Genomic DNA, 27345 nt, shown 5'->3' on the forward strand with positions numbered 1-27345 from the left:
CTGTCACTTTCTAGAGGAGCACACGCGTCAAAATCCAAATCTCTCCGGGCAGGGTCAAATGCAGCATCTTCGTGGGTTGTTGGGTAATGTCTCTCGGGAGGCAAAGATGAAAGTGAGATTCAAGAATCAGAAGAAAGTCTAGAAAAATAAGTCTCCGACCCGCGGGTTAAGCTTGAGGTTAGTTTTTGTCAGCTTTTTACTCACTTCTAAACTTTAGGGATTAATAGTTAAAGTTAAGTGATACGTTGGAGCCAATACTAATATATACATAGAATCTATTTTTAAACACAGCCAACATGTGTGAAAAGTGATCAGTTCACCAACATACCACATACATACGATTTGACACGCAATGGATAAGCATCGGTGGTTCAGTGGTAGAATGCTCGCCTGCCACGCGGGCGGCCCGGGTTCGATTCCCGGCCGATGCAACGTTTTTTTTTTTTACAATTAACTAAATACCTAACAACAATATTAAATTTTCATGTTATTTTTATAAGGTTCGCGTAAATCACATTTATTAATACTTGCAAATTTGTAGCACTGTTAACCAGTGTGAACTCGGTACATTTGCTCTCATTTTTAATGCTACTCTTTTGAGTTCATAACTAAACTAGAGTACGAGCGTAAATGTCAAGTGTTTCATGTAATAATGACCATTTGGGCAGCGCACTAAAAACAAACAAGTAAAATCTTCATGGAGACATTAAAAAAGTGAAAATCATTTTTGCTGCTTTGGTCAGTGTCCACAAACAGGAACGGAGTCAACTCAAAGAGTAAGGAAAGCATGTTGCTTAAATTATTTGGTATGGGAACTGTAGATTATTTTATAATCCATCATTAGTGTGATAAATATTATATTATTCGAGTGTTGCTACATATTTCTCGCATGACTCTTTTCTAACAGGTTTTTCCATGGGAATGTGTATTACAAGTAAAATGATTTAATTACTTCATAGATATTTTGGTCCTATTAGTGGCTCATAATATTACCCCCTTTCGAAACAGTTCCGCCCCTGGGTTTTAGTGACCGCCTGGCATATATCACGTTCGGAGGGCCATTCAAGAAGGTCAGTTTTTCCAGCTGGTGCCCAGAAACCGGAAGGGCAAGGTCTTATTTGCTCTAGAACAAGCCGAGAAACTTTCCCAAAAAAGAAAACAAATACACATATACATTTTTGGGTTTTCAGAAGTTTAATAGGTCTCGTTTCGGTCACAACTAAAACTAGAATAAATAACTTAGCGTCTAGGCAAGTAACTTAAGGTGGCAAATGTGGAAAAATTCTCAACAATTTGGAACGGATTAGTCGGTGCACTTGGAGGCGAGGGTGCACATGAGGGTCTTGGGACAGAAGAGCAGGCTCTTGGAGCAGCTCATCTTGTGGCCCTTCATTTGACCCTGGGCGTTCTTGTAGCACACAAAGTAGCTGGAAATGGAGGTCTGATCCGGGATCTTATCGCCCTCCTTGCAGTAGTACTTTCTCTTCTTTGCGGGAGTCGACGATCCACCACTACTCACACCACTGCTGCTCTGGATGATGGTGGGTCTGCTGGTGGTGGTGGACAGACTGACTTCTGGCAAGCTGACCACATACGAGTCCAGGGGATCATTCTCTACGTTGGACGATATGCCAGGTTGCGCCTTTTGCGCGCTTCCGTATTGCTGGATCAGACTGGCTATGCTCTGGGCCTTTAAGGCAGCCTCCTGTCTCCTCTTGGCCTCACTCAGCATCTTGATGGCCTCCATCTGGAGCCTCCTATTGCTATCGATGGTGTAGCCATTGAAGGCAGGTATAACATTGCTGCACTGTGCATAGGTGGGGGCATCGCAAATCCTGGTCTGCTTATTGAAGGCCGTGTAAGGCGGACAGGAGTAGGACAGGACCTTGCCATCCTTCTTGCTGCAAACGAAATATCGCGTGCAGTCAGTTTGATTTGGCTGTCTTACGCCCGCCTGGCATGTGATGACCTCCACGTTTCCCAGCTCATTTAAAGCGGATGGCGACTTGGTCATAAGGGGAAGTATGGATTTCTGGAAGACATCCAGGCTGATGAAGTTGCCATTGAAGTTAACCAGCTGGCCATTGGGCGAAGTGCTTCCTGGGTACTTCACGTTGCCGCCCTTGAATGGGTTAAGATTCGGACTGCTGGTGAACATGCTCATCTCCATATTGCCATCCGAGTCACTATAGATACTGCTGCTCATCGTGGGTCTGGGCCTGGGCATATATGGATGGTGGTGGTGCTGCGGCTGCTGGAGGCTATAGCTCTGCTCCAGATAGCCATTCGAAGGTGCTAATTGCTGGCTCATGTCGCTGCTGTAGGTCAGTACGTGAGGAAGAGTGTTCCCATTCCCATTCCCAATACCAGAGCCACTTTGATAGTTGGCCTTAATCATATCTTCGTCCATCTCCATGCTTTCGATTTTCTGCGAGTTGGGTCGAATGCTCACCCTGTCCGCATCGATTTGTCCTGGAAACATGTCCATGGGTCTGGGTATATTCATCGTGGGATACGATTCGGTGGGTTGGTATACCCTATTCGCGTTGTGCTCGCCCAAATGCGGACTTGGAGTATAGTACGTGGCCACTGTGGCGGCTGAAGGTTGCTGCTCAAAGGGTCGCGGAGTGGTCAGGGTGTAGTCACTGGCGAACGGGGACTGGGATCCGTACTGTGCGGAGTAGGTGCTGGCAGTAGTTGCGATCGTAACGGGCCGAGCTGTGGTCATGTACTCCATGCCACTGGCCTGGCTGGCGGTCACATGTTTATCCATGCTGGGATATACCCCCAAACTATTGCCATAGGTGTCCAGCACCTCTTTTTCCCCCGAACTCGTGCTGGATAGGTGAACAGGTATCACATTGTTGTGAATAATGGTGGTGCTGGGCTTGTTATAGCCATTGCTAGAGGAACCGCCTCCAGCGGAGTGCTTCTTGTGCTGCATGTAGTGTGGATTTAAGGGAGGCGGCATGCCGTAGTACTGCTGGAAGGGATTGCCCTGGGGCGACATGAAAACAGGCTGCAGAATGGGTTGGTAATAGGCACCATTGAAGCCCGGATTGGGCAGCACTTTGGGCAGGTTTTGTGCGGCGATCATTTGCTTGGACAGCTCCAGAACCGTCTTCAAGGTGTCCTCCGATATCTTGGGCTCATGATCGCTGTACTCGTGACTCTGGTGGCTTACATACGAACCCTGTTCCTGGCTCATTCCGTAATTGGGCGGCAGGGCAAACATCACAGAGCCTTCGGGGCGATTCACCACTATCTGAGAGTTGGCATATCCCTGCCCGGTGGTTCCATGCGAGGAGTAGGGCACGGCATTGCTGAGCATTAGTTTCGTCTCCGGTTCCAGGCGATGGTGGCTCAGGTGCTCCTGCAGGCGGGTCTTATTCGAGGTGGGTTCCGGTAGCCTTGGCTTTATTTTGGGTGCTTCTGTGGTACTGGTGGTGGTGGTGATTGTGGAAGAGGTCTGCTCCATGGGGTTCATCATCTCATACCGGTTCTTGATGTCAAAGTGCGCCAGAAAAGCATTCAACTGGTCTGGTCGCATTTCCGTCTGAGGTTTATCTGTCTTCTGGTAGGTCTGCTGCAGTCCATCAATCAGTTGGGACAATCTCTGCAGGTGAGCAGTCAGGCTGGGATCGATGGGCGATCCCGGCTTGGCTATTTCGCTGATACCAGCCACCTGTTTAAGTTCCGTTCTTAGCTTTTCCACCTCTGTTCTGTGCTCCATGCTGCTGGAAGTCACCTCCTCGCGGTTCTCGGGCTTCAGACCAGCGGGGGAATCCAGTTCCACCAGCTCCCCATCGCCGCTCGAGTCGAAGTTGTGATTGGAAGAGAAGTCCTCCTCCGGCTGCGGCTTGCTCTTGGCCGCCTCCTCATTAACCTCATTCTCCTCACTGCTCAGTGTGGAGTCTAGAATTATTTCCACGGTGCCATCGTCCTTGTGACTGGAGTCGCTCAAAAGCAGACCCGCCTCGTCCATGTCGTTGACTATCAGTATGTCCGCGTCCGGCCTCCCAGGTGGCGACTGCGTGGAGCTCATCTCACTCGGGGTGATGCACTCCCAATCCTCGCCAGGCAGAACGCAGCTGCCCAAACTGGACTCGAACACCAATCCCTCGTTGCACTTCACCGGAATCCAAACGTGCGAGTTGGAGGGCAGTTCCCGGCACTTGTAGAAGGCGTCGCAGCGGGTTTTGTGGGGGCGTGTCTTTTCGGGGCACGGCTTGCCTGCGTTAAGCCAGTGCGGAAATGGGAAAAGGAGTAATGTTCACATTAACATGGGAAAAGCACTTCGACTTTAGCGGAGATTTCCGAATAATAAGTTTTGGTTTTCCTACATGGTTTCATTTTGTACATATTTTTAAAGCAATGGAAGGTGCTATTCACTTTCTTGTAATAATTGTAACTATTCATTTCAAGGCATTTTTTATTTTTTAGGATACTTCAGTGAATTACGTTTATGAATTCATGAACACTTTCCTTTGAAAGTAGGAAAACCAAAACTGATTTAAATCTGGCACAATACACTTGCTGGTGGAGTTTACCTTCGGAAAAGTAAAACAAGCCCGCGACCAACGCGTAAACCAGCAGCTGCCTCATCGCGTATCCTTTTCGCGTATCCTCTTCGCGTAATCCTTCCCGACCGTAGTGCGAAGTCCGTAGCCGTAAGTTCCGATCTGCTCCGTTCGAAGCCCGCGATACGAATGACTGCGGATGCGGAGCGGTCGGCACATTAAATTTTGATAATTTTCACTTTGAGCCGCGTTCTCTGAAACTCTTGACAATGTGTGAAAAAGTCCGAAAGCGAACAAACAACATGGTATACGACGAATTTTCTTGGACTCTCCGCTCTCAGTGCTCGTATTTAAAACGAGTGCTAATAATTGTTTAAACAAATAGTTTTTGTGCTACTGGAAAGATCGGAGAATCAAGGAAATTTCACTTTTTGTGCGCAGTTTGTTTGTCTAAAAGTGCAATATAACGTGAAACTGGTAAATTTAGTAACCATAAAGTGAGTAATAGAGATAAGCTAATGAAGGCTTGAGGGATTGAATAAAAAATCACAGGTGTTACGGCATCAGCAAAGGTTTTATTATTCTCATGTGGTTTCTATTTAAATCATACATTTAAATCTTCCTCCTCGGTCTGGCAAATGAACCGGAAAGTATAGTGGCATGGGTAATCGTACATTTCCCCGTTGTATAGGAACACGCAGTTGAGGGTGTCCAACTGAGAGGGTCTCCCCGAGGCCCATTTCAAAAAGGTAGTCTGCTTGCCCGTGGGCATGGACAAGAATTTTCCCTCGTGGTCCAAGTCATTGATTCCCAGCCAGTAATGCGTGTCCTCCTTGAGATTCGCCTTGATGGCGGCTAGATCTGCCTCGTCCTTAATGTCGGCCAGGTGCCCTCCCATATTGCGACAAGTTTTTGAAGCAGTGGACCAGTTCTTCTCGGATACTTTCTCTATGTAATAGTACTTTGAGCCGATTTGCTCGAATCCGAGGTATTTTATTTTGGTTTTTACTTCAAGGACTGTTTTCTCCAGGGCCGACAGTATGCCTTCCATGCAATTCAGTCGTTCAGTAAAGTTCTGTTCGTTAACATTCAGTTTTCTGCCTTGGGCATCCAGTGCGACTTCAATGCTTAGTTGCTTATTCTGCAGAGCAGTCAGTTGGCCTTCCATCGTGTACTGTCTCACCAGGACCTCGTTAGCCTTGCTTGAATTATTGGAATTCGCCAGATTTTGGGAAATGGTCAGGTGATTTAACACGGGCGTAAGTACACCCAGACAGAATCCTCCACATTGACTAGGAGGGTCCTTTAAAGGACAAATCACATCGGATTCTGCCCAAGCTCCATACAAATTTAAAGCAAGAAGACCACATAGCAAAGCACTTGCGGATTTTAGCATTGTAAGCACTTTTTACTGCCAAACACTATGTTATTCGATGAACTGAATCCGCGCTTTTATATTTATTCAATAGCACCACAAAATTAAATAACATTTAAAGAAATTCAATGAGCAACGCAACTGAGTAATGAATATTCAGGGGGCTTCTAATTTATATGGAGTAATAAGCTTAGATTCCAATAAAATCAGAGGGGCCAGAAGTACTAGCTGGTGCATAACTTTTTGGCTAATTATTTACCTTTGTTTTGTTGTGACTACGGGCAATACGTTCTTATTTTTATTCCTAATTCCTATTCGCGGTCATTTTCAAATCTGGTTGGCTACTCCATTTTGAGCTTGTACGGCAACTCTGGTTGAACATGTAAGTTGGCAATATAGCGAGTACGCCAACCCAGTCTAGCGTGCATAACAAGCCTCGCCAATTGAATTCAACCTATCGATTCGCGCACTGAGTGGCCACATCAGTTGTATCGAAAAACATCGTCCAAAGTTGCAGCTCTAGAAATTGCTGCTTGCAAGCGAAGCAAAATAACAAATAAACAATTAGTGCAGCGATATCAACTGCTCGCGATTACGTGGACCAAAGCGAGGGCGGCAGCGCCAACTAGTGCAATAATCCAGCCATCAATTTTGGGGCCCGGGAAACCCAGTTAAGAATCCCGCACACACACTCGCACATGCAGCCGCACACAGGAGACAACAACCACACACACAGGCGCAAGTTGTAGGAGCACCAGAGGCAGAAGAAGAAGCAGCAGAAGGTAAGACACAGGTAGAAAGGAAAGGAAAACGGAGGAGGAGAAACCCCCAGAAATTGCTAAAAACAAAAAGGAACGCCTCTTGCATTGGAATTCGCCAGCGGTAGAGCGGCGGCAGCGAGTGCGAGCGGGACGGAAGTCGCGACCTTTGCCTCAATTACAAGCGCACACACACAAACACACACACGCCCACCCACAGAAGGAGTGGGAGTGGGAGAGGTAGTTACCTTCTTTCTGGCGTGCGTTACATGACCACGAATAAATATATATCTACACATATATATGTGTGTACTGTAGCATAGTGGCGCTGTGTGGGTGACTAAGCCCTGCGGTCGATAATTCAAGGAAGTTCAAGTTCCCCTCCCTCCACCACCCCTCCCCATCCATCGAGCGAGAAGTGCATTCTAGGCTTATTGACAGCTGTTGCTGATTACTTCGCTTGGCTCGCGCTCCGGCTGCCCCACCAGATAGCTTCCCTTTGTTCATCGGCCCACTGATAAGCGCTCGAATGATAGGCGAAATGAGCCGGAAAGTGCGTGCTAATTGATCGGAGAACTGTGTCCCATTCAGATCCATGCAAAGCCCTTCCAAATCGATTTCAATCCGGTCACAGAATCTGATGAGTAGACACTAATGGTAAACAACAAGCTGCACTTGCTCACGTGTTCTCGGTTAATTAATGTAGTGAAAACGCTAGCAAAAGAGAAATCGCGAACGGTACACAGCGAGAAAATCATGGTAGTTATCAGCATGCCGATAAGCAAAGCGAAGAAGTCATTAAAGCATTGAGATTTCAGTTCTGACGATATATAACAAAATAACTTATTTGTGGGCTTGTGTATCGCCATATCGGCCATGTTGCTTCCTGCACACAATCAATATGCAATAGCCATTCAACAATTGAAACCGAATTCACTTGCCGTTTTCTTTTTCGCGTTGAGCCGATGACTCACATGGCAACATTATTATACAATCTATTGTGTAGCGGGGTGTTTGCTATCAAAGTTATGGATGACCAGCAATCGGTGCTGAGTGTGTACGAAAAAGTACAGGGAAACACACACGCACACAGCCGTGGCAGTCGCAAATTATGGAGAAAATTAATAGGCGATAATACGGTGCTTCCCAGTAGTTTAAAGTCCACGAAATCAAGTGCACTTATCAGTGCATTTATATATTTATTTGGGGGAATTTCTATAGTAATACAAGTTTCTTTCAATAATTTAGAACTCTAGCCTCACTTAGTCAAAGAATATATTTTGGGATCAGAAACATTACTCAGTTTTTTAATAAACTGTTTACCCAGTTTGGTCATGATTAATTTCGCTTGAAATAGCATAATTTTTATCTTTCATATATGACCGAGTTGCACTGTACATACATTAGCGCCGATTTTACAGCTCACAATTTGTTCGAGCAGTTTATTTCACCAAAAAAGTGAAGGCCTATTCGCAAACAGTTTTGTTGCCATACTGTCGTTTACACACTATATAATACACAAAGCTATACAGGCCATATCTTATCTGCGGATAGTCGCTTTCATAATGATATAGAGCTGGCATTATCTGCCTTCTAAGATCAGGTGTATAAGTAGTCGAGAGCTTAAAGCGACTAAGGAAAACTGCATAACACCTAAAAAGTGCTTAGTAAATCACTCAGGGTTCCCATAAAGGCCTGTTGGTAATCTGTAAACCTAGCAAAAGTGTGTACAACACTTTTATTCGGATAGTTATTTCCACTCTATAAAAGCTTCCTGTTCAACAGCATTGTACATTTTTGGGTATTGATAAACCATTTACGTATGTAGACCGTGTTCCGGACTTATCTTATCAGTCCAGAACACGCAATTTCCCCCCATTCGATACTTTCCACCACCAATATTCAATAGCAGCGTGCTCAATACTGGCTTTCTCTTCACTCAAAGGGAGGAATATAAGGCGGAGGAGGAGGCGGAGCACCAGGAGCACTCACACACTCAGCCACTAAATGGCCGATGGAAATGGGCTGCCAGCGGGTGCAGCTTCCGGCGGCATGGAAGCCGGGCAGACAGTGAATGGAGCGGGATCCGCCAGCCCCACGCCCACCTCCAGCTCGGGGGCGGGGGCCAGTGGGAGTGCCAATCAAGGATATCATCAATTAAGCGTGACAAGTGAGCAAACAAAAGAAAGTGAAACATTCTGTTCAATCAATAATGGCCCCAAATCCTTTCAGTCGAGGAGGCTTCGCTGCGCAACAATGGCTTCCTCAAGCCAAATCCCTACGTGGAGCTCTTGATTGACAGCAAAAGCAAGCGGAAAACGGACCTGGTGAAGAACAGCTATTTGCCCAAGTGGAACGAGGAGTTCACAGTGCTGGTGAGTAGAAACAGTAATAAAAGTCAATTATTTGTAATATCCACGGGATCTATCGTCTCTAGATTACACCCAATTCAACGCTGCACTTCAAAGTGCTGGATCACTCCAGTTTCCGTAAAGATGCCATGCTTGGAGAGCGGATCATCAACCTGGCGCACATTCTGCAGCACTACAATGGGCGGTGCGAGTTCCTTGAGCTGACCATCGACCTGTTCGTCACCAGCAAGTCGGACAATCGCCAGACGAAGAGCGGCGAACTAGTGGCCATCCTCAATGGCCTCAAACTCGATATGAGCAAGCTGCAGATTCAGCCAGTGGCTGGCCAACAGAATGGCAATCCACCCGTCCAGGCGGTCAATCCGTCGGTGGTCAGTGATGCGGCCGCCGGACGAAGTTGCATGATTTACGGTGGAGTACGGGCACGGATGCGACTACGCTCGAGCAGTGGAAATAGCAACGGCGGAGAGACCCGCTCTCCTCTGCCGAATGGAGGTGGAGATCACAGGAGATCTACGCAGGCGCCCCCGGTGTGGGAACAGCAACAGCAGCAATCCCAGAATCAACAGCAGCCCCTGAGAATGGTCAATGGCAGTGGGGCGGCCGTGCCGCAGACAGCTCCGTATCCTCAGCAGCCACCAGCTCCCGCACTAGCTCGTCCTCTAACCCAAGTGTACGGAGCGCTGCCAGAGAATACACAACCAGCTGCTGTTTATTTGCCAGCTGGAGGAGGAGCAGCAGTAGGACCACCTGGAGTAGCAGGCCCACCAATTGAACAGCCAGGAGTTGGACTGCCCGTGAGCCAAAGCACAGATCCGCAACTGCAGACACAACCAGCGGATGATGAGCCGCTGCCTGCAGGGTGGGAAATCCGTCTGGACCAGTACGGTCGCAGATACTACGTAGATCACAATACACGATCCACATACTGGGAGAAACCGACACCGCTGCCCCCGGGCTGGGAGATCAGGAAGGATGGGCGCGGTCGAGTTTACTACGTAGACCACAACACAAGAAAAACTACCTGGCAGCGGCCGAACAGTGAGCGTCTGATGCACTTCCAGCACTGGCAGGGTCAGCGGGCCCACGTCGTGTCTCAAGGCAACCAGCGATACCTGTACTCCCAGCAGCAGCAGCAACCAACGGCGGTGACAGCCCAGGTGACGCAGGACGACGAGGATGCACTGGGTCCACTACCAGATGGCTGGGAGAAGAAGGTAAAGCCGTTTGTCTAGATTAGAAAAAGTATTTATTTTAACTCGTTCCTTTATTTACTTAATCCTTACGCAGATCCAATCGGACAACAGAGTGTACTTTGTTAACCACAAGAACCGAACCACCCAGTGGGAGGATCCACGCACGCAGGGCCAGGAGGTGAGCTTGATCAACGAGGGCCCGCTTCCACCCGGCTGGGAAATCCGCTATACAGCCGCCGGTGAGCGCTTCTTCGTAGATCACAACACGAGACGAACCACCTTCGAAGATCCTCGACCCGGTGCTCCGAAGGGCGCCAAGGGAGTGTACGGAGTGCCACGCGCCTACGAACGCAGCTTCCGCTGGAAGCTGTCGCAGTTCCGGTACTTGTGCCAGAGCAACGCTTTGCCATCGCACATCAAGATCACGGTGACGCGACAAACCCTGTTCGAGGATTCATACCACCAGATCATGCGTCTGCCAGCCTACGAACTGCGAAGGCGGCTCTATATCATATTCCGCGGCGAGGAGGGACTGGATTATGGTGGTGTATCTCGCGAGTGGTTCTTCTTGCTCTCCCACGAGGTTCTGAATCCCATGTACTGCTTGTTTGAGTACGCGAACAAGAACAACTACAGCCTGCAGATAAATCCCGCCTCGTACGTGAACCCCGATCACCTGCAGTACTTCAAGTTCATCGGTCGCTTTATTGCGATGGCCCTGTATCATGGAAGGTTTATCTACAGTGGATTCACAATGCCATTTTACAAGCGCATGCTGAACAAGAAGTTGACCATCAAGGACATCGAAACGATCGATCCGGAGTTCTACAACTCACTTATCTGGGTAAAAGATAACAACATCGATGAGTGTGGATTGGAGCTCTGGTTTAGCGTGGACTTCGAAGTGCTCGGTCAGATAATCCATCATGAGTTGAAGGAGAACGGGGAAAAGGAGCGCGTCACGGAGGAGAACAAGGAGGAGTACATCACCCTCATGACGGAGTGGCGGATGACACGGTATGCATTTTACTTGATAAACGACAATATGTTGTCAATATGGGTGTCATTTTTGACTCGGTATTAACTGATTCCTATTGCAGTGGCATTGAGCAGCAGACAAAGACGTTCCTGGAAGGCTTCAATGAGGTGGTGCCCCTGGAATGGCTCAAGTACTTTGACGAGCGCGAGCTGGAGCTTATTCTGTGCGGCATGCAGGACGTGGACGTGGAGGACTGGCAGCGCAACACCATCTACAGGCACTACAACCGCAACTCCAAGCAAGTTGTCTGGTTCTGGCAGGTGGGTTCCTTTGTGTTCTTTGTGCCCTTTCCATTCGCTAATCCGGATAATTGGCTCCACAGTTTGTTCGCGAGACGGATAACGAGAAGCGAGCTCGCCTGCTGCAGTTTGTGACGGGCACGTGTCGCGTGCCGGTCGGAGGATTCGCCGAGCTGATGGGCTCCAACGGGCCGCAGCGCTTCTGCATCGAGAAGGTGGGCAAGGAGACGTGGCTGCCGCGCTCGCACACCTGCTTCAATCGATTGGACCTGCCGCCGTACAAGAGCTACGATCAGCTGGTGGAGAAGCTGACCTTTGCCATCGAGGAGACTGAGGGCTTCTGCCAGGAATGAGTGGCAGTCGATTTGTGGTCGGTTTGTTGATTAATGTTTAATTCCAGTTAAGCGCCTGCTTTACCGTCCCCTCCCCCTTTCCATTTGACGACCACGTTGCGTTAAATAGTTACTGTTATTATTATTATTACATACGTATGTATTACTACTGTATACTGTAAACACGAAACACACACTTCTGTCTGTCTATTCCTATGTTCGCAACCGATATCACACGAGATATTTGTTAAAAGTGCACGAAACTTGAGAACAATCTATGTATGAATGTATTGAGAGCCTATTTTAGAGATATTTATAATTTGTTAGGCATAATTTATCCACTGCATAACTCTCCTGTGTAAATTTAAGACAAAGTTTGATTGATTCGCTTCTGTTGATATTTCTTACGACCATCTATCTTCAAATGTAATTGTCATACATTTCTTTGGATCCTTGTTTTACGCCGATAAATAAAACCACCTACCGTTTAGCTTCAGCTAAGCCTTTAAGAACTTAAGCACCGCCATTCCCAGAATATATTCAAATTTGAACTTGGGCTTGCTTAGGGCATCCATCCGTTTGGATCACATCAAACTGTCTAGCAATCGCAACTAAATGTTACGTTTTCGCCATAAGATTGCACTCTGATTGCTTCTAGTTCAATTGTACAACGAGCCCCGGCTTGCATGTTTTTAACCACAATTGGTGAATTTATATTGATACGCTCCACTGTAAATAGTTTACTCGACCGAATTCGAATTGTTGACGAGCTGAGTTTGGTGTACTGGCAAACTGTTTTAGCTGTTCAATTGTTTATCGAGCATACACAGAACTTTAAATAGAAACTATATTTTAAATATGTATATCCACACTAACGACGCAGACATCGTGAGAAGTGAGAACTTGAAACACCGCAAACAAACAAACAAAATACGTTAGGATTTTAAACGACAAACACGAGAATACACTTAAACCAATAATGAATTCAAATAGCAATAATTGTTAACAAAACTAAAGGCGATTCGTATATTAACTACGCTACACAAAAGTGCGGACTAAGACAAATCGGATGATTAGGAGGTGCGGCGTATATAGGGTTGATTGTGTACGAGTACATATTAAATATATATATATATATTAAATAGATTTTATTTAGTTTAATGCAATGTGTACTGTATTATATAAAATAAATGCAAAATTATTTAGTGATACACGGCCGATGGATGAAATACTTGATACTTGGCGTTGCTGTGTCGACATTTGCGGTTGCTTTTCGCTTAGTCGGCTGCCAAATCGGCGATGCGGCAATAAATGTAATTATTTTAAGCGCATTTTTGGCCGCCACTTGCATTTTAATGCCCCGCAATTAAAATCTATATCACATATGTAAAAATCGCATTTCCACACCAAACGAGTCTCGTTTCGGTCAGCCAGTGAAATGGCCACTGATAACATCGCCATCATCATCCCCGTCATCATTGCCATCATAACCACCAACATCACTATCGTTATCCTGGGCTGTCTAACCTACATTTTTGCAGCGCCTCCTGGTGGGCGGGCGCTCAAATTTAACAAGCTGCTCCATTATTTATTGCGGTTAAATTGCAAAAACACAGCAGTCAAAACAGGAAAACTACACAGCGTACAGGTGGCGATGCACTGAGAGGATTTTGCTGGTAGATCCTATCAAAATGGTGCTTAAACTATTTTCTGGTTAAATTTGGGGTTCCATCCTTTTGGGGGTATACATATGTGACCATACATTTTTTAAAGTGCTTACTTGGGGGCCCCGCAGATAACACCTTCGCGAAGCTCTGGGGATTGGGGCTATGCTACTGCGGCCCTCTGACTCATGGCTCCGAGCTCCATGTTCCGGACGCCTGGCGGCTCCTCTGCCTCTTCATTCCTGGCTGGCCTCCTGCTGGTTTCTCTTCCGACGCGTGTATTGTTTCGTAATTACGCCGCAAATGGGCGGGGTCGTGGGTCGGCGGACGCGGCACCTTTCGACGCCCACCTGGGAACCTGGGAACCCGTGCTCGTGGTAGGTGCAACCAATTTTCACTTTCATCCATGATTTATGTTCTCACCGCCCGGGTCGCCTTGCCAATGGATGCAGTTTTAAAGTTAATAAAGGTAGCGGTGGGCGCTGCTAGTAATTGCTGGCGAGTGCCACTTATTTTCAGCCGCCTGGTGAATGAGCACGAATCGATTTCACTTTTGGTTTTAAAAAACCGTTTGGTTTTATAATTTAATCGATCCTTTCCCTGCTGCCACAGCTGATCGCCGAGTGCTGCCACTTGTATCCTCTTCTGTGGCAGCGTTGCCAGATGCTGTCATGTCACTTACATCTGAGCATTTGTTGTCACTGGCTTGTTGTTATTGCTCAAATTTAAAAAGTGTAAATATCCTGAGGAAAATTAAAAACACTTACATTAATTGCTTGAAAAATGAGTAGTATGGCTAAATCGCCAGATATGCGGTGGGTTTGGCAACAAGTCCATGTTTTCTCACATACTAATTTCGACATCCTTGCTTAGAACTCCAGGGTGCTGCTCCCCCTTGCGTACAAAGGAATTGCTGGAGAGACAAAGGTCCAGTAGGTGCACCCCCGCAAAAGGATATCTAACCCCACGCAACTGCCAGAGCCCCAAACACCCAGAGATGCGGATACCTTCCATATTCGTTACCGATGCCGACTACGGCTTGGAGCGCCCGAAACAATTGCTACAGCGCCTGGAGCGATCACTATATCGATCTTCCTCTGCTTCCAAAGTACCACCAAAACACTCATTGTTAGCTTCCCAGAACAGGCAGCGGACCTGGGAAGGACCCAAAACACCAGAGTTCCGGTAAAGTGAAATTCCAATGACCCAAGTTCTAATCAACTTCATTGCTATTCTCAGTAGCCGTACCAACAAAACTATACCCGCTTCGGAACCTCGTCCAAGACGTGCTAAGGAACTTCTGGAGGATCTTAGGTCCAAGCATCAAGGAACTCCTGCCACGAAAATTCCGTCCCAGAGGAATCCAAAGGAAAACCAAGAACTTTCAAAGAGGTGTGTTAAGGATATTTCTAAAGGAATTGTGCATTAAAATACCGCTTCCATTATTTAAGTTTTAAAATGCTGTCTATTGAATAGCCAATCAATTCCATATCCCAGTCAATATTAAAATGCTACTAAAAAACAAAAATGGCTTTTGACGCAGCTTTCCCTGCTAAAAACAACCTAGTCGATATCATCTCATGTTTTCTGCTATTTAACAGCCATACATGCATACCATCCTCGGAGCCACAGCCTATCCGTCCAAAATTGATCCTCGAACGGGAGCGCCAGGAGTCTATAACCAATCGCTTGGCATCAACTTCTATTGACCGCCTAAAAACAAAGCCACCAAGGAGTAGCTTTACATCGAGCAGGCTTCTAGTGCCACAGATGGGATTTTCGTACCCCAAGGATCCGAAAAGGCTTCACGAATCCGACAAAGGAATCAAGCTGACCACCTCAAAGCGAAAGTTGGACTTCAAAACTGAGCTGGGGACTGACTGGCTGCGGCGGGAGCTGGAAAAGATTGGCAAGGAATGGCGGAAAAAGACTGACTACCAGTTACGTCAGCTTATCTCGGGTTTTGTGAAACAACTAGTGCGCCTCCTACCCTTTAATGGGATAACATTTTCGCATCTTAGCAGGGATTGCTATGTGCAGCAGATGGTGGAGGCACTGCAGCAGCTGCAGTACACCAAAAAGGTGAACAAAAGCTGGCTTCAAACGCCGAACAGCACACAAGCCATCGCCCATGTGCTGGAATTACTCAATTTCTTGCTGGATGTCCTCGAACATCGAAAAGGAGAAGGCATGTGTGCGCTCCCCGTTGTTTCTGAAAAGCAGAGAATTGAACAACTTGCATCGGCATCTGGTACATCCTATGATGTAATGAGCCTGCAACAGAAGTTTGAAAACATAAAAATAGAGAAAGAAAGATTAAACAATTACCAAGAATCTCTGATGCCGGAATCCCCCGTATCCAAGGACATGGATAAAGTTACGGAGCGCGATGGGAATCAGGACTTCGTCAGACTCCTGGATTTTCAAAAAGAGACCCTCCATGAACTCCAACTGCAACGCCTGCGTCTCCAGGAGTTCTCCGAGCTCGTAAGCCTCGCCAAGATAAAATTAAAACGCTGTTGTAAGGCTAACAAGCAATGCATCGAAGCCTTTAATGACCAAATACAAGACTTGGCCGACTGTGTGGTTTTAAGAAACAGAAATATCGGCCTTCTAACCCAATTACATTTGAACGATAATCCAAAGGAGGAGGAGTTGCACGAACGTATGAAGCAACTGCAGCGGCTGTATGAGGATAATTATTCAAATCTTCTACAGCTAAACATTAAGCCGCCCCAGGGAAGCCCTTAGGCGAACATAAGCCACATCCCTCATTGAATGCCAGTTAATTTAAGCAAATATTTGCGTGTTGCGTAAGTTGAACACCCGAACCCACCGTCTAAGCTCCTGGCTTAGTAGTCCTCCTGTATTTCACAGATTTATTTAATTGAATTTATCAACTGAAAGTCTCGGCAACATCCTGGCCTGGATTTAAGTTCGTGTAATTGACATTTAAATGAGTCATCGGCAGCCTGGCTACACTAAGTCAATGGAAATAGCTGCAAAGTTAAGCAGCTTAGCTTTGATTTGCCAAAATATTTTAAATTGCACTACCATTTCATTGGTATATTTTGAGTTTTCCATTCGTTATTTAAAGTTGCCATTATTGTCATACCAATGTATAGATTCCATATCAAGCGGAATAAATAATACTTAAGGAGTCACTTTCATTTCGTAGCCAAATGGATTTTGTGAAATATTAACCATTAAAAAAAGTTGTATCAGTATAATTGACACATTTTTGGATAAGGTATTGAACTAGTTTTAGAGTAGCTGCTAGACAGAAGGCTAAGTTGTGCAAGACTTGTGGATTGGCATTAATTTAGAGGTCCTGCAGCAAGGACGTCCTCTAACAAGGGGAAGTGGCCGGGTGGGTGGCGGGCGTGCGTCTGTGTGCGTGTGCATATGCGTGTGCTGGGGCTAGATTTATAATGCGTTTGTGTTTGTGCCCCGGAGTGGAACTAATAATCTTATTACTCAACTGGAAGAGATGCAAGGCAGCAGCGTCAGTCCTCGGCACGAGTATAAACTTGGAAACTATGACCGCACCGCACCCACAAACGGAGCTGTGCAATTAAACAGTGAACTGCATAAATTATTCCTCGGCAACGAAATGTTTAAAGCCCGCCTGCGAATCCAAATCCCGCCAGCCGAGCAGGCAAGTGTAATAAAATACATGAATTAGTGTAATGGAAATGCGAATTCCTAGGACAAACAATGCCAAAATTTCGAATGCAAATTCCCCAGCCAAGAACAACACACAACAAGCTGAATTTTGCGCAAATTAAACAATAACAACACGACGCCACTGGGGCAAAAAGCACATACACCTAAAGTGCAGAAATGTGTGGGGGGACAGAAGAGCCAAGGAGGAGTTGTCCAAGTTCCAAGATTATGCGATGGAGTACTTACTCCAGGGCCGACCTGGAAATAGTTATCTGGCCCACATCGTGTGTCATAACGTGTACTGTAGCTCCAACTGCGTGTGCTTGGCTTGGCAGCACCTTTAAAACTTGGCTCCCAGAGTCAGGCCAAAACAATTACGGCTGGAAAATAGCAGTCGGGTGGGTGGTGGGCGGTGCTGTCTCGTACATTATTTTCCTTCATAAAACAAACACTCATCCACCTCGCGCACCAGCCAAACCAGTCACTCACAAAGGAGCAGCATCCGCATCCAGTACTGACAGCTTCGCTGGAGTGAAATAATCGCATATCGTAAACTTTGACTTCCAGCTAATGAAGAATTGCGGAGCCCGAGCCCGGAAAAGCTGCAATTGAGTTAATTAGCCGAGCAGCGAACTTCCAGCAAATGGAAAGTGTCGTGGGGCTGTGGCAGTGGGAGCTCCTTTCAAGGTATTTATATTTGCTACTTAAGCAAATTGGATTTTATTTAGTATAGGAAGCAATACAAGTATCTATTGTCCATTAAGTCGACTTACAGTTGTTCATAAATTCCTATTCAAATCTTACGCTACACCATGCAAATGCATAATTCACCCACCCTTATTAAGTCACAATTATCGAGTGGTCACTGTACTATCTCTATGTTCATGCGAAAACTTTCGAACTCGTTCGATTGTCGAACAAACAAAAGAAATTCACTCTGCGATTTTTAAGAGAAAAACGCTTGAGCAAAGAAAGAATTGCCGAAAATCAAAAGGCACTATTTCTTCGACATCCTTTGCTTTTTTTCTCCCAGGCACTAATGGAAAGTAGCGACTGTTGTTGATATTTAATTTCAAACAGGACAACGCGCGGGGATTCCCCGTGCTTTAAGTTGAAGTGCGGCAGCTTTAATTTGGAAATCGCCCGGCGGAAGTGAATAAAATTTGTATGCGCAGCGGTGGTAGCCACTGGATGATGACTCGCCGGCTGAACTGTTTTCTATGTGTCCTCCGGTTTAGCTGCCACTCCCAGCGAAAAGGGAAAAACGTCAAGTGCAGCGTGACCAAGTCCACGTCCGCCAATCCCCCCAATCCCGCCCATTTCCCCCAATCCAGTCGAGTCATGCGATTGTAATATTTATGCAGTTTGTGCAACGTTCGCTATATTTGACAGTTGCTCTTCCGCTTGGCTGTAGGAACTCTGGGCCACATCCTTCCAGCCAGCATTACTGTAATGAGTCCAGTTGCGCCGGAAAACCATTTGATGCCAATGCTAGTTTAGCCCAATACTTAGATAATACAAAAATATGATCATAGAATTATCTGAATTAGAATCAATACGTTCACTTTGTTATCCCATTGCAAATATATATTTCTACTTCGAATGGAAACTCTGTTTTCAAGTCTTACTAGCTATATCCTTAAGCAAGGACATGTTTTGTACCATAGCTCGGTCTTTAAACTTGTATTCCTAGTAATTTCTATCGACCTTTTCGCCTTCGCGGCAGTGCATTAAAGTTTCGTTGTGGCGCGTGTAATTGTTATTGCTCAATTTTTTTGCGCATTTCAGCGGTTTTCGGCTCTAGGAAGTTGCTTGCTTAGTCGGGCGTGCAGCAAGGACGAGGGGCGGGTGGGGACAAGGATGAGGATGGCCAGGACGATGCTGCAGCAGGTGGCGCGTGCGTTTGCTCGAACGGCAATTGCATTATCAGTAAATTATATCTGCGGCGGTCCGTGGCCCCCATTTGCCGACTCTTCCCTTTCCCAGCGCCGACATGTTGGCCATGTTTACGGGTTGCCTGCGGCCATGTTTGCCAGCTCCTGCGACTCCTGGCTGCTCCTGCTCCTGCTCCTACCCATGCCTGCACCCATTGTTGTTCAGCCGGATCCTGGTCTGTTGTTGCTGCTTGTTTGTGAACCATTTTCGGCGCTTTCCTGCTGATTTATGCAAAACTGTGGCATTTTTCAATTGCATTTTACACTCGTCCTGCAAGTTTCGCCACCAGCTCCGGATCCTGCCTCCGTGCTCCAGGACTCCGGGGTCCTGTTTCCTTTCGCTTGTTTGTGTTGTACAATTTTCACACATTTGTGCAACTTTTGCCACCGAAATGTGCAACACATTTGCCCCGTCTGTTCCATCTGGAGGAGCAGCATCTTCACAGGACCCGCTTGCCTGTCTGCCTGCCTGCCAGCCACGCCCACCGACCGCAGCCGCCGCCCCTCGTCCTGGCACTCAACTGCATTTTATTGCCACAGATACAGATGCGAAAGTGTGTGTGTGTGTGTGTGTTAGGGATCCGTGTATCCACGATATCCACGCTCGGTTTTGCGCATTTAATGCCAAGTTATAACTTTCACGTGGGTTGCTTTAGTAGTTTTCACCCAGATGCAGATGCCCTGAGACCCGTGCCCCTTGGCCCCCCGTAGAAGCTGCCCCTGAGTTACGTTGCCCCATAAAAAGCACCCGGCGGGTAGTAAGTGTCACTTATGCATAGAAGATTTGCGATGCATTTTTCAATGTTTAATAAACATAATTTCAGCGCAGTTTATCATGTGACAAGCGCATAAAATCTGCTGCGTTTATGGCCAATTTTTTATGGACCGCTAAAATGACTGATTGATATGGAAAATAGATTGGCAGGATATGAATATTTAAGGCAGAGAATGGATTGGATTAAACGGATAATTAGTGGGCTCTCTGAATGCTAACGATTTCCATTATTCATCGGTCCACCCTCGTTGAAAACTTACTTCCCACTTTGTCACATTCTGATATTGTGTGATTTAATAAAATATCTATGACGAAAATTAAATTCTTGTTGAAGTTGTTACTTTGAACAAGGTCTTTCATCAACCCTCGCCATCAAATGAACTCTGATTTCGAAGCGTCAATTTTGCAGCTAATTGCCAAAATAAGCAAAATTATGTGACGGGCGGTGCCAGCACTTCCCAATTTTTTCCATTTCGATGCAACGCATTGCCAATTGAAATTATGCACTTTGACAGGGAACGCATTTAATGTTAATCATACGCACTGTTGCCGCTTGCTAATTTGATGTTCGCAAGCGAATGCACAGGCAATGTGCAGTGCAGTGGCAGGAGACTGCAGATATTATTCCCTAATTTTCTCACACAAATAATTAAATATATACTTAAATGCTGCATGAGGGGAAATCCGGTTTAGGTGAAGTTTTCAGCAAACAAATTTATTGGCGCATAATTCAAGGCGGCGATGATGCCGCTGACGATGATGCATGGCGAGTCGGGAGGCAGCCCAAGATATGAATGGATGCGGCTGGCAATTTATGGCGACCAAGGGGGTGGGTGGTGGCTGCGGCCAAGGCCGCTTGCCGTTCGCCGCTGCCGTGGCTGCCAAAAGCAGCTCGCAAAAGAAAACGCCAGCCGCATGGCGATGGCAGAGCGGAAACGGAAATGGAAATGCGCAAATGCAATTGTCACAGACACACGCACACACACATAAGCACAGATGCTGACACACACACACGCACGCAGTCGGGGTGAAATTTTAATGGAAAATTGGTGTACTCGTCGTGGCAATAAATGAAGCTAGCATTTCTATACGCCCGGCTAATAAAAGGCCAAGCCCGCCGGAGTGACAGCCAACAAGGGCCAGGACAACAAGGCCCGAAACACAGAAGGGGCTGTCCAAGCCCATGGTAGCCCCCCTCTGACGTCACTTCCGCTGGGTGGTAATCCCCACTAAAGTGGGTGGCTTATCGGGAGGGACTAAGCATAGCCACCCGAATCCAAGGTCCAGGTACGCAAATCAATTTGTTAAATCTCTCCCCGAGCAAGTGGGCGGCAGGCGAATATCCTTCAAAGGAGCACATCTATCCTCGCTGCTCTGTCTTTATGCCTACCGCTTAATCTTTCAATTTGCATATTACATAATCGCTTGGCTGGTCGGAACGGGGTGTGTTTGATCACTAAGAAAAATAACTTTACATTAAACCCTTTTCTTGATTCAGTGAAAAAACAATTATCAAATTCTGTTACTCAATTGGATTGGGATTATACGTGCAATAATTTGGATTCGTGAGTATAGACTTCAACTTTTATTACCCCTATTAAATTATATTTCTCGAGGTGCAGTGGGAGATATGACCCAAACATTGAGCCAATGCTTTATGGTCACTTGAACGCAAATCGCACAGCCAGAGGGCTACAAGGATACTTGAGAGGAAGTGCTGTGGGAAAGCACTGATAGCCAGATGAACGGACGGATCCACGGATGCACGGATGGAGGAGGACGAGGTCGAGGTGGCCGCAGGCAAACACTTGACGTGCGCTTATGCGGCACCGAGTTGCGCATACGCCGTGTGGACCGCACATTGAATATGCTGATGCAGGTGGAGCCATAGCCATAGCCATTGCCATAGCCAGGGAAGTAGCAGCTCCATGTTGATATATGTCACACAGACCGGCAAAATAAACTGCACCAAAGGGGGCGCGCGGGTTGTGTAGTGTGTGGGCGTGGCACGGCCTACTTACTGGCCATCGATGATAGTGCTAGGCGTTGATACAGTTGCTGTAACAGGATTAGCTCCGGATTTGGCTTAGGCACGGGCCCCATGTTTGCCCGCCAGCTGATGGATGGATATGGGACTGGGAGCGGGAGTGGGGACACCAAACACTGGGCAAGTCAAATTCGTAACGAGAGCTGCAAGTTAATGGGACGACCTCAATGAAATAGCTCAACTGCATTGCCGGCCACTGCGCCAGTCAAATATTATTCGTTGTGGCCCCCAAATAAAATGCAATTATTGTCCATCTATCAAATGGCCGAGTGTGTGTGTGTGCTGCTTGGTTTGTGGACTTTTAATTGGTTGGCCTGGTCCCGTCTGTTAACTATTGGCACTGACTGTATGGCCAGGCTCACTTGGCCATGCAAATGGAAAGTCTCGCAGTCGGATTATTGAGCATACGAAAAGGATTGGCTTCTAAATTCAACTAAAAGCAGTAGATTGCTTGCGAAATTCGATTGATGTGGAAATTCCATTTTTCCCTTCGATGTAAATTGATTTTCGAAGCTGATAAACATTTTTAGTCGAACTCCATTCGTGCGCTCCGATTGCTTTTCATTTTGGCCAAGAACCCTCAATTAACAACTTTTAGGCAAATGAACGAGTCTCGGGGAGCAGTGGGGTAACCTCAATTAAAAACAACACAAGACAAAGAAGCGGAAGTGGAGGTAAGGTAGCCGAAGAAATTGAAAGTTTTGCCGCATAACAATTAATTAAATTTGTACTCCCTGCCTTCCTGCCTTTGTGTCGTTTGTGTTGTTTGTTGTGCAACACACACAAAATATTGAATGTCAAACAATGGCAGTTGTTTGCACTGAGTGGAATATTCCAACTGTAACTGAGTCCTGTATAATTAGAGCAGGACGGGCGGGGGCGAGCTCAGGTGAGTTGGAAGGACCTTGACTGATGGGCGGAGTCGGTGGAGTGGGTGGTGTAACCGAGTGGGCGGCAGGAAGTGTAAGCGTAGACGTAAGCATAAAAACAATTAAAACTTTTGCCAAAGGCACAACTTGCTAACGCTGCACTGAAATTAGTTTTAAGTTTTAAGTCTAAACTAATACATATTTGTTGCAGAACGGAAAGTCCCCCAATGCAAAATGTGTACTTGTAAGTTAAAGATAAAAAGATGCATATATTTAAGTTCTTGGCGAATCGTAATAGGTAAAAGCCCCTAAACTAGCGTTTTTTTTTGCAGTGCCCAAATTATGGCAAATAGTTCCATCGAGTGCCTATAAAAGCGGTGGCCAACATTGCGTCTGACACTTGCCCGGAGCAGCTGACCACTGGAGTTGCGGTAGGAGCATCGATAGTATCCACTTGAGTTCATCCCAGAAATGACTGACAGCGGGCAGCCTGCCATTGCCGACCACTTTTATCGGATTCCCCGCATCTCCGGCCTCATTGTCGGCCTCTGGCCGCAAAGGATAAGGGGCGGGGGCGGTCGTCCTTGGCACGCCCATCTGCTCTTCGTGTTCGCCTTCGCCATGGTGGTGGTGGGTGCGGTGGGCGAGGTGTCGTACGGCTGTGTCCACCTGGACAACCTGGTGGTGGCGCTGGAGGCCTTCTGCCCCGGAACCACCAAGGCGGTCTGCGTTTTGAAGCTGTGGGTCTTCTTCCGCTCCAATCGCCGGTGGGCGGAGTTGGTCCAGCGCCTGCGGGCTATTTTGTGGGAATCGCGGCGGCAGGAGGCCCAGAGGATGCTGGTCGGACTGGCCACCACGGCCAACAGGCTCAGCCTGTTGTTGCTCAGCTCTGGCACGGCGACAAATGCCGCCTTCACCTTGCAACCGCTGATTATGGGTCTCTACCGCTGGATTGTGCAGCTGCCAGGTCAAACCGAGCTGCCCTTTAATATCATGTGAGTAAGCTAGTTTGTGGTTTCTAACGCTATTTCGTGCAACTTTATTACTTACGTAAGCATCGCGTATCCGTTAAGATGAAAAGTTCCTCAACCAATTTGGTTGATGGCAGGTGATACATAAGTAATGATTCCAATTGCCCCCGCCAGAAGCACTTAAGATACGCCATCCGCCATCCGCCATTCGCCATTAATCGCAGTTCCTTTTAAACAGACTGCCCTCGTTTGCCGTGCAGCCAGGAGTCTTTCCGCTCACCTACGTGCTGCTGACCGCTTCCGGTGCCTGCACCGTTTTCGCCTTCAGCTTCGTGGACGGATTCTTCATTTGCTCGTGCCTCTACATCTGCGGCGCTTTCCGGCTGGTGCAGCAGGACATTCGCAGGATATTTGCCGATTTGCATGGCGGTGGGTCTGGCTCTGCTGCGGCACGATGACAATGGTTTTCCCTCGCTCGATGACTTTCCTTGGCTTTCCTTTCCCTTGCAGACTCAGTGGATGTGTTCACCGAGGAGATGAACGCGGAGGTGCGGCACAGACTGGCCCAAGTTGTCGAGCGGCACAATGCGATTATCGATTTCTGCACGGACCTAACACGCCAGTTCACCGTTATCGTTTTAATGCATTTCCTGTCCGCCGCCTTCGTCCTCTGCTCGACCATCCTGGACATCATGTTGGTGAGCCCCTTTTCAGAGGCCTTCCTTTGGGGCGGGTATCCTTGGGGTTAATCAAAAAACTGTTGCAACCAGGAGTGGTACCAATATCAAAGCCCCCTTTAATATTTTGCCAGTTTGTCGCGCCACTGGCTTTTCGCATCGCCTGCATTCGGCGGCTGTTTTAAAAGTTTTTCCCTGTTTTCACTGTTTGCTGTTTTTCCCTGGCTTTTCCAGCCGCTCCGTTCTGATTCGGTTTTCCCGATTTGTTTGTTTGCTTTGTGGCTGCGGCTGCGGCTCTCTCCGGTGGCAATTTATAAGCGCATGAATTGTTACTGCTCCCCAAAAAGTTTTTAATGCGACTTTCGCACGTTTTCCGGTGTCCCGGACACCGGAGACCCATAAGCTGTTTGCTGCAACTGGCGAACGGAGTGGAAATGTTCGGGAAAGGCTCATGGCTCCTGGCTTCTGGCCCCAATGGGATAAATGCTGCCAGCAATTTCTTAGCCCTTCTGCCGCTTCTTTTTCGGCCCAAAGTGGTGTTGAGTAATCCATTCGAAACTTGTTTATCGCTCGGGGATCCTGCGACCAGCGATCTATTATCACTTTTTAAGTCTGTTCGTGAATGGAGGGCTGGGAAGACCTAAAGGCACACTGAGTTTTGACACGTGCTCGATAAGAGAAATATGAATACAAAGTTTGTACTTTTCCGAAGCTATTTTTATTTGAGCAAACTTGTATATCGAAAACTCATGGTTAATAGAAATCAGTAATATACAGTAGCAGTCCCTTATAAACCTTCCTTACTTGAAGTTAGCAACCTTCAAGCTAATGCCAAAACACAATTAAAATAAGCTCAGAAGAAGCGGAAGAGCGGAAATGCAATTTATTGTAAGCCAATCCTGTTGGGGACTTATAAAATGGAGCATTGTCACAGTTTTAGGCACTCGACGACATGCATAAGATGCATAATTCTTTTTCAATGCCACAATGGGAGGAATGTCAGGCGAGTGGAAAATGGGAAAACGAGAGGAAAAGCAATCAGACTGCAGACCATTTGCCAAAGTGCATTTCTCTGATGTTTTCCATTTTCGCGACTACTTCAAGCCCGAGCACGCCACATAAAACGACGGTATATATACACTTATATTATATATTAGATAATCCCCTGCACTTTTTCACCACCAGCAATTTCGCTCCAATTAATGACGTCCCCCCCCCACACTTCTCACTTTCCGCACCCTCCAATTCTTCGTCTTCCGTCTCCGCAGAACACGTCGTCGTTGAGCGGCTTAACCTACATCTGCTATATCATCGCGGCCCTAACGCAGCTATTCCTCTACTGCTTCGGAGGCAATCACGTCAGCGAGAGTGTGAGTACGACTCCTGACCACACCCCGAAATCTCCCCCACTTTCCACTTTTCCGGGCTCAGCCCATTTTCATTTCCATCACTCATTCGGCCTTAGATACTCTGGCGAAGGAGTTGTCACTGAACTCGATGCGATTGGAGTGTTGAGTAAACTAACTTAACTAAATAATAACCAAGCATAGCTTACTTTTAGAAGCTTTTATGAATATTTATTAAATTCTCTTGTTTCCCATTTAAATCCTGCCATGGATTTCTCCATTATCATCTTGTGCTTTCCTGCTATTAAGAATATGCTGTGTGTGTATTTTTTCACCATTCGTGTAATTTCCATTTGACGCTAAACATTTAGCAGCCAGGCGGCCACATAAAAAATGATGTGCCATTCACAAATTGCACTTGCGATAAAATTTTAATTACACAACAAAGTGTGTAACCGCACCGCCCACCCCAGATCCACATCCACATCCACATCCAGCTCCAGATTCCGTGCCACAACCCATTCCACTGACTACCGACTCCTTCTCCTTCTCTTTACACAGAGTGCGGCTGTGGCGGACGTGCTGTACGACATGGAGTGGTACAAATGCGATGCGAGGACTAGGAAAGTGATTTTAATGATATTGCGCCGTTCGCAGCGGGCAAAAACAATTGCGGTGCCGTTTTTTACGCCCTCACTGCCAGCACTCCGATCTGTATGGGATGCCATGCGATGCGTTGATTATGATAATAAATGTTTATGTTTCTGTTTCCGTTTCCACTTCGATCATCTGCCCGGCACTCCAGATACTCAGCACAGCCGGCTCATATATCACGCTGCTAAAGACGTTCCTGTAAGCCCACGCGGCGTATGATTGATATGCCGGATTGGGCGCTGTCCTTCGCTGTTTGTTTAAATTAAGAGCTGCAACCGAACGGACCTCAAATTGCCTGTGAATAAAAGTGGACGGGTGGGCGGAGCAACAAGTGCCGCCTGTCCCGGCCGTAATTGTTTAATTTAAATATTTCGCTGATCTCCGCGTGCGGATTCCAACTAATGAAAAACACTTGCGGCTATGGCCGCATTAATTGGGTCGGGGGATGGGGAAATGCGGGGGATGGGAGCCACTGGATGGGGTTGCTCCACGGCGGAGACAGTAATGGCGTTTTTACGGCGCCATCTTGAGGTCTGCCGAGCTGTTTGTTGTTACAACATTTGCGTTATTCTTTTTTCGGACCGAGCAGCAGCAAATATCAATTATAATTCGTGAAATTCGAGATTGTTATGGCCAAGTCTGATGAAAGTTAGTGGAGGGCTTACAGGGATATAATTATTTAAAGCATAGAACATCTGCACAAAAAAAAAATCCTATTGGTCTATAAACTTCTTTAATTTCATCTCAAAAAAAAATGCAATTTATTTACTTTGCCCGAGTAATGACGTGAATAATTCCCTATGAATTTATATGCCATTTGGTTTTTTCGTCGGCTTCTTCATTTGCATTGCTGTGAGCTCGGTTCGCTGGCATCCGCTCTTCAAAGGGATTTTCACTAGTTTCCCATCTCT

The 27345-nt window shown here is 46.8% G+C and overlaps 5 protein-coding genes, 1 long non-coding RNA gene and 1 other non-coding gene across 12 annotated transcripts; 4 read left to right on the top strand and 3 right to left on the bottom strand.

The window, feature by feature from the left end:
* The first annotated feature begins 360 nt into the window (after window positions 1–360).
* On the top strand, window positions 361–431 carry tRNA:Gly-GCC-1-2 (transfer RNA:Glycine-GCC 1-2). The gene has a single exon. It is a non-coding gene; the product is annotated as a tRNA-Gly (tRNA).
* Window positions 432–1187: 756 nt separating this feature from the next.
* CG42296 (uncharacterized protein) lies at window positions 1188–4710 on the bottom strand. The gene is made up of 2 exons (NM_144381.3): window positions 4551–4710; window positions 1188–4233 (listed from the first exon to the last, which is right to left on the bottom strand). The coding sequence occupies exons 1-2, from the start codon at window positions 4603–4605 to the stop codon at window positions 1304–1306; spliced, it is 2985 nt and encodes a 994-aa protein (NP_652638.2). The 5' UTR covers window positions 4606–4710; the 3' UTR covers window positions 1188–1303.
* A 367-nt stretch (window positions 4711–5077) lies between these two features.
* Window positions 5078–5934, bottom strand: lectin-22C. Its single transcript, NM_001144294.2, has one exon. It carries the CDS (start codon window positions 5914–5916, stop codon window positions 5125–5127), a length of 792 nt encoding a protein of 263 aa, NP_001137766.1. The 5' UTR covers window positions 5917–5934; the 3' UTR covers window positions 5078–5124.
* A 448-nt stretch (window positions 5935–6382) lies between these two features.
* Window positions 6383–13041, top strand: Su(dx) (Suppressor of deltex). 5 transcript variants are annotated; one of them, NM_164448.2, is made up of 7 exons: window positions 6383–6893; window positions 8599–8823; window positions 8886–9028; window positions 9091–10242; window positions 10316–11238; window positions 11322–11520; window positions 11583–13041. In NM_164448.2, exons 2-7 carry the CDS (start codon window positions 8661–8663, stop codon window positions 11850–11852), a joined length of 2850 nt encoding a protein of 949 aa, NP_722753.1. In that variant the 5' UTR covers window positions 6383–6893; window positions 8599–8660; the 3' UTR covers window positions 11853–13041. The 5 variants fall into 5 exon arrangements, with proteins under 5 accessions (NP_722753.1, NP_476753.1, NP_001259898.1 ...); NM_057405.3 differs by having other exon boundaries at window positions 6383–6677; NM_001272969.1 differs by having other exon boundaries at window positions 6383–6677; window positions 11583–12346.
* Window positions 13042–13185: 144 nt separating this feature from the next.
* Window positions 13186–14050, bottom strand: lncRNA:CR45298 (long non-coding RNA:CR45298). The gene has a single exon (NR_124025.1). It is a non-coding gene; the product is annotated as a long non-coding RNA:CR45298 (long non-coding RNA).
* Window positions 14051–14162: 112 nt separating this feature from the next.
* Kebab (Kinetochore and EB1 associated basic protein) lies at window positions 14163–16723 on the top strand. 2 transcript variants are annotated; one of them, NM_164451.2, is made up of 5 exons: window positions 14163–14310; window positions 14369–14680; window positions 14738–14887; window positions 15097–16308; window positions 16373–16723. In NM_164451.2, exons 1-4 carry the CDS (start codon window positions 14279–14281, stop codon window positions 16244–16246), a joined length of 1644 nt encoding a protein of 547 aa, NP_722756.1. In that variant the 5' UTR covers window positions 14163–14278; the 3' UTR covers window positions 16247–16308; window positions 16373–16723. The 2 variants fall into 2 exon arrangements, with proteins under 2 accessions (NP_722756.1, NP_001259900.1); NM_001272971.1 differs by having other exon boundaries at window positions 14735–14887; window positions 15097–16671.
* Window positions 16724–23257: 6534 nt separating this feature from the next.
* Window positions 23258–26636, top strand: Or22c (Odorant receptor 22c; the record flags this gene model as incomplete). The annotated part of the gene is made up of 6 exons (NM_078730.3): window positions 23258–23781; window positions 23996–24186; window positions 24268–24455; window positions 25703–25804; window positions 26342–26494; window positions 26586–26636. The coding sequence occupies 6 exons, from the start codon at window positions 23258–23260 to the stop codon at window positions 26634–26636; spliced, it is 1209 nt and encodes a 402-aa protein (NP_523454.2).
* Window positions 26637–27345: the final 709 nt, after the last annotated feature.

The sequence above is a fragment of the Drosophila melanogaster genome, chromosome 2L, assembly GCF_000001215.4.
Source record: "Drosophila melanogaster chromosome 2L".
Taxonomy (NCBI): domain Eukaryota; kingdom Metazoa; phylum Arthropoda; class Insecta; order Diptera; family Drosophilidae; genus Drosophila; species Drosophila melanogaster.

Bases quoted from the DNA above. Each gene is read 5' to 3' on its own strand.
- Kebab (NM_001272971.1), top strand. From the start codon at position 14,279: ATGAGTAGTATGGCTAAATCGCCAGATATGCG. The intron at 14,311-14,368 runs GTGGGTTTGGCA...ATCCTTGCTTAG, and splicing joins GCTAAATCGCCAGATATGCG to AACTCCAGGGTGCTGCTCCC. The intron at 14,888-15,096 runs GTGTGTTAAGGA...GCTATTTAACAG, and splicing joins AACCAAGAACTTTCAAAGAG to CCATACATGCATACCATCCT.
- CG42296 (NM_144381.3), bottom strand. From the start codon at position 4,605: ATGAGGCAGCTGCTGGTTTACGCGTTGGTCGCGGGCTTGTTTTACTTT. The intron at 4,234-4,550 runs GTAAACTCCACC...GGCTTAACGCAG, and splicing joins CTTGTTTTACTTTTCCGAAG to GCAAGCCGTGCCCCGAAAAG.
- lectin-22C (NM_001144294.2), bottom strand. From the start codon at position 5,916: ATGCTAAAATCCGCAAGTGCTTTGCTATGTGGTCTTCTTGCTTTAAAT.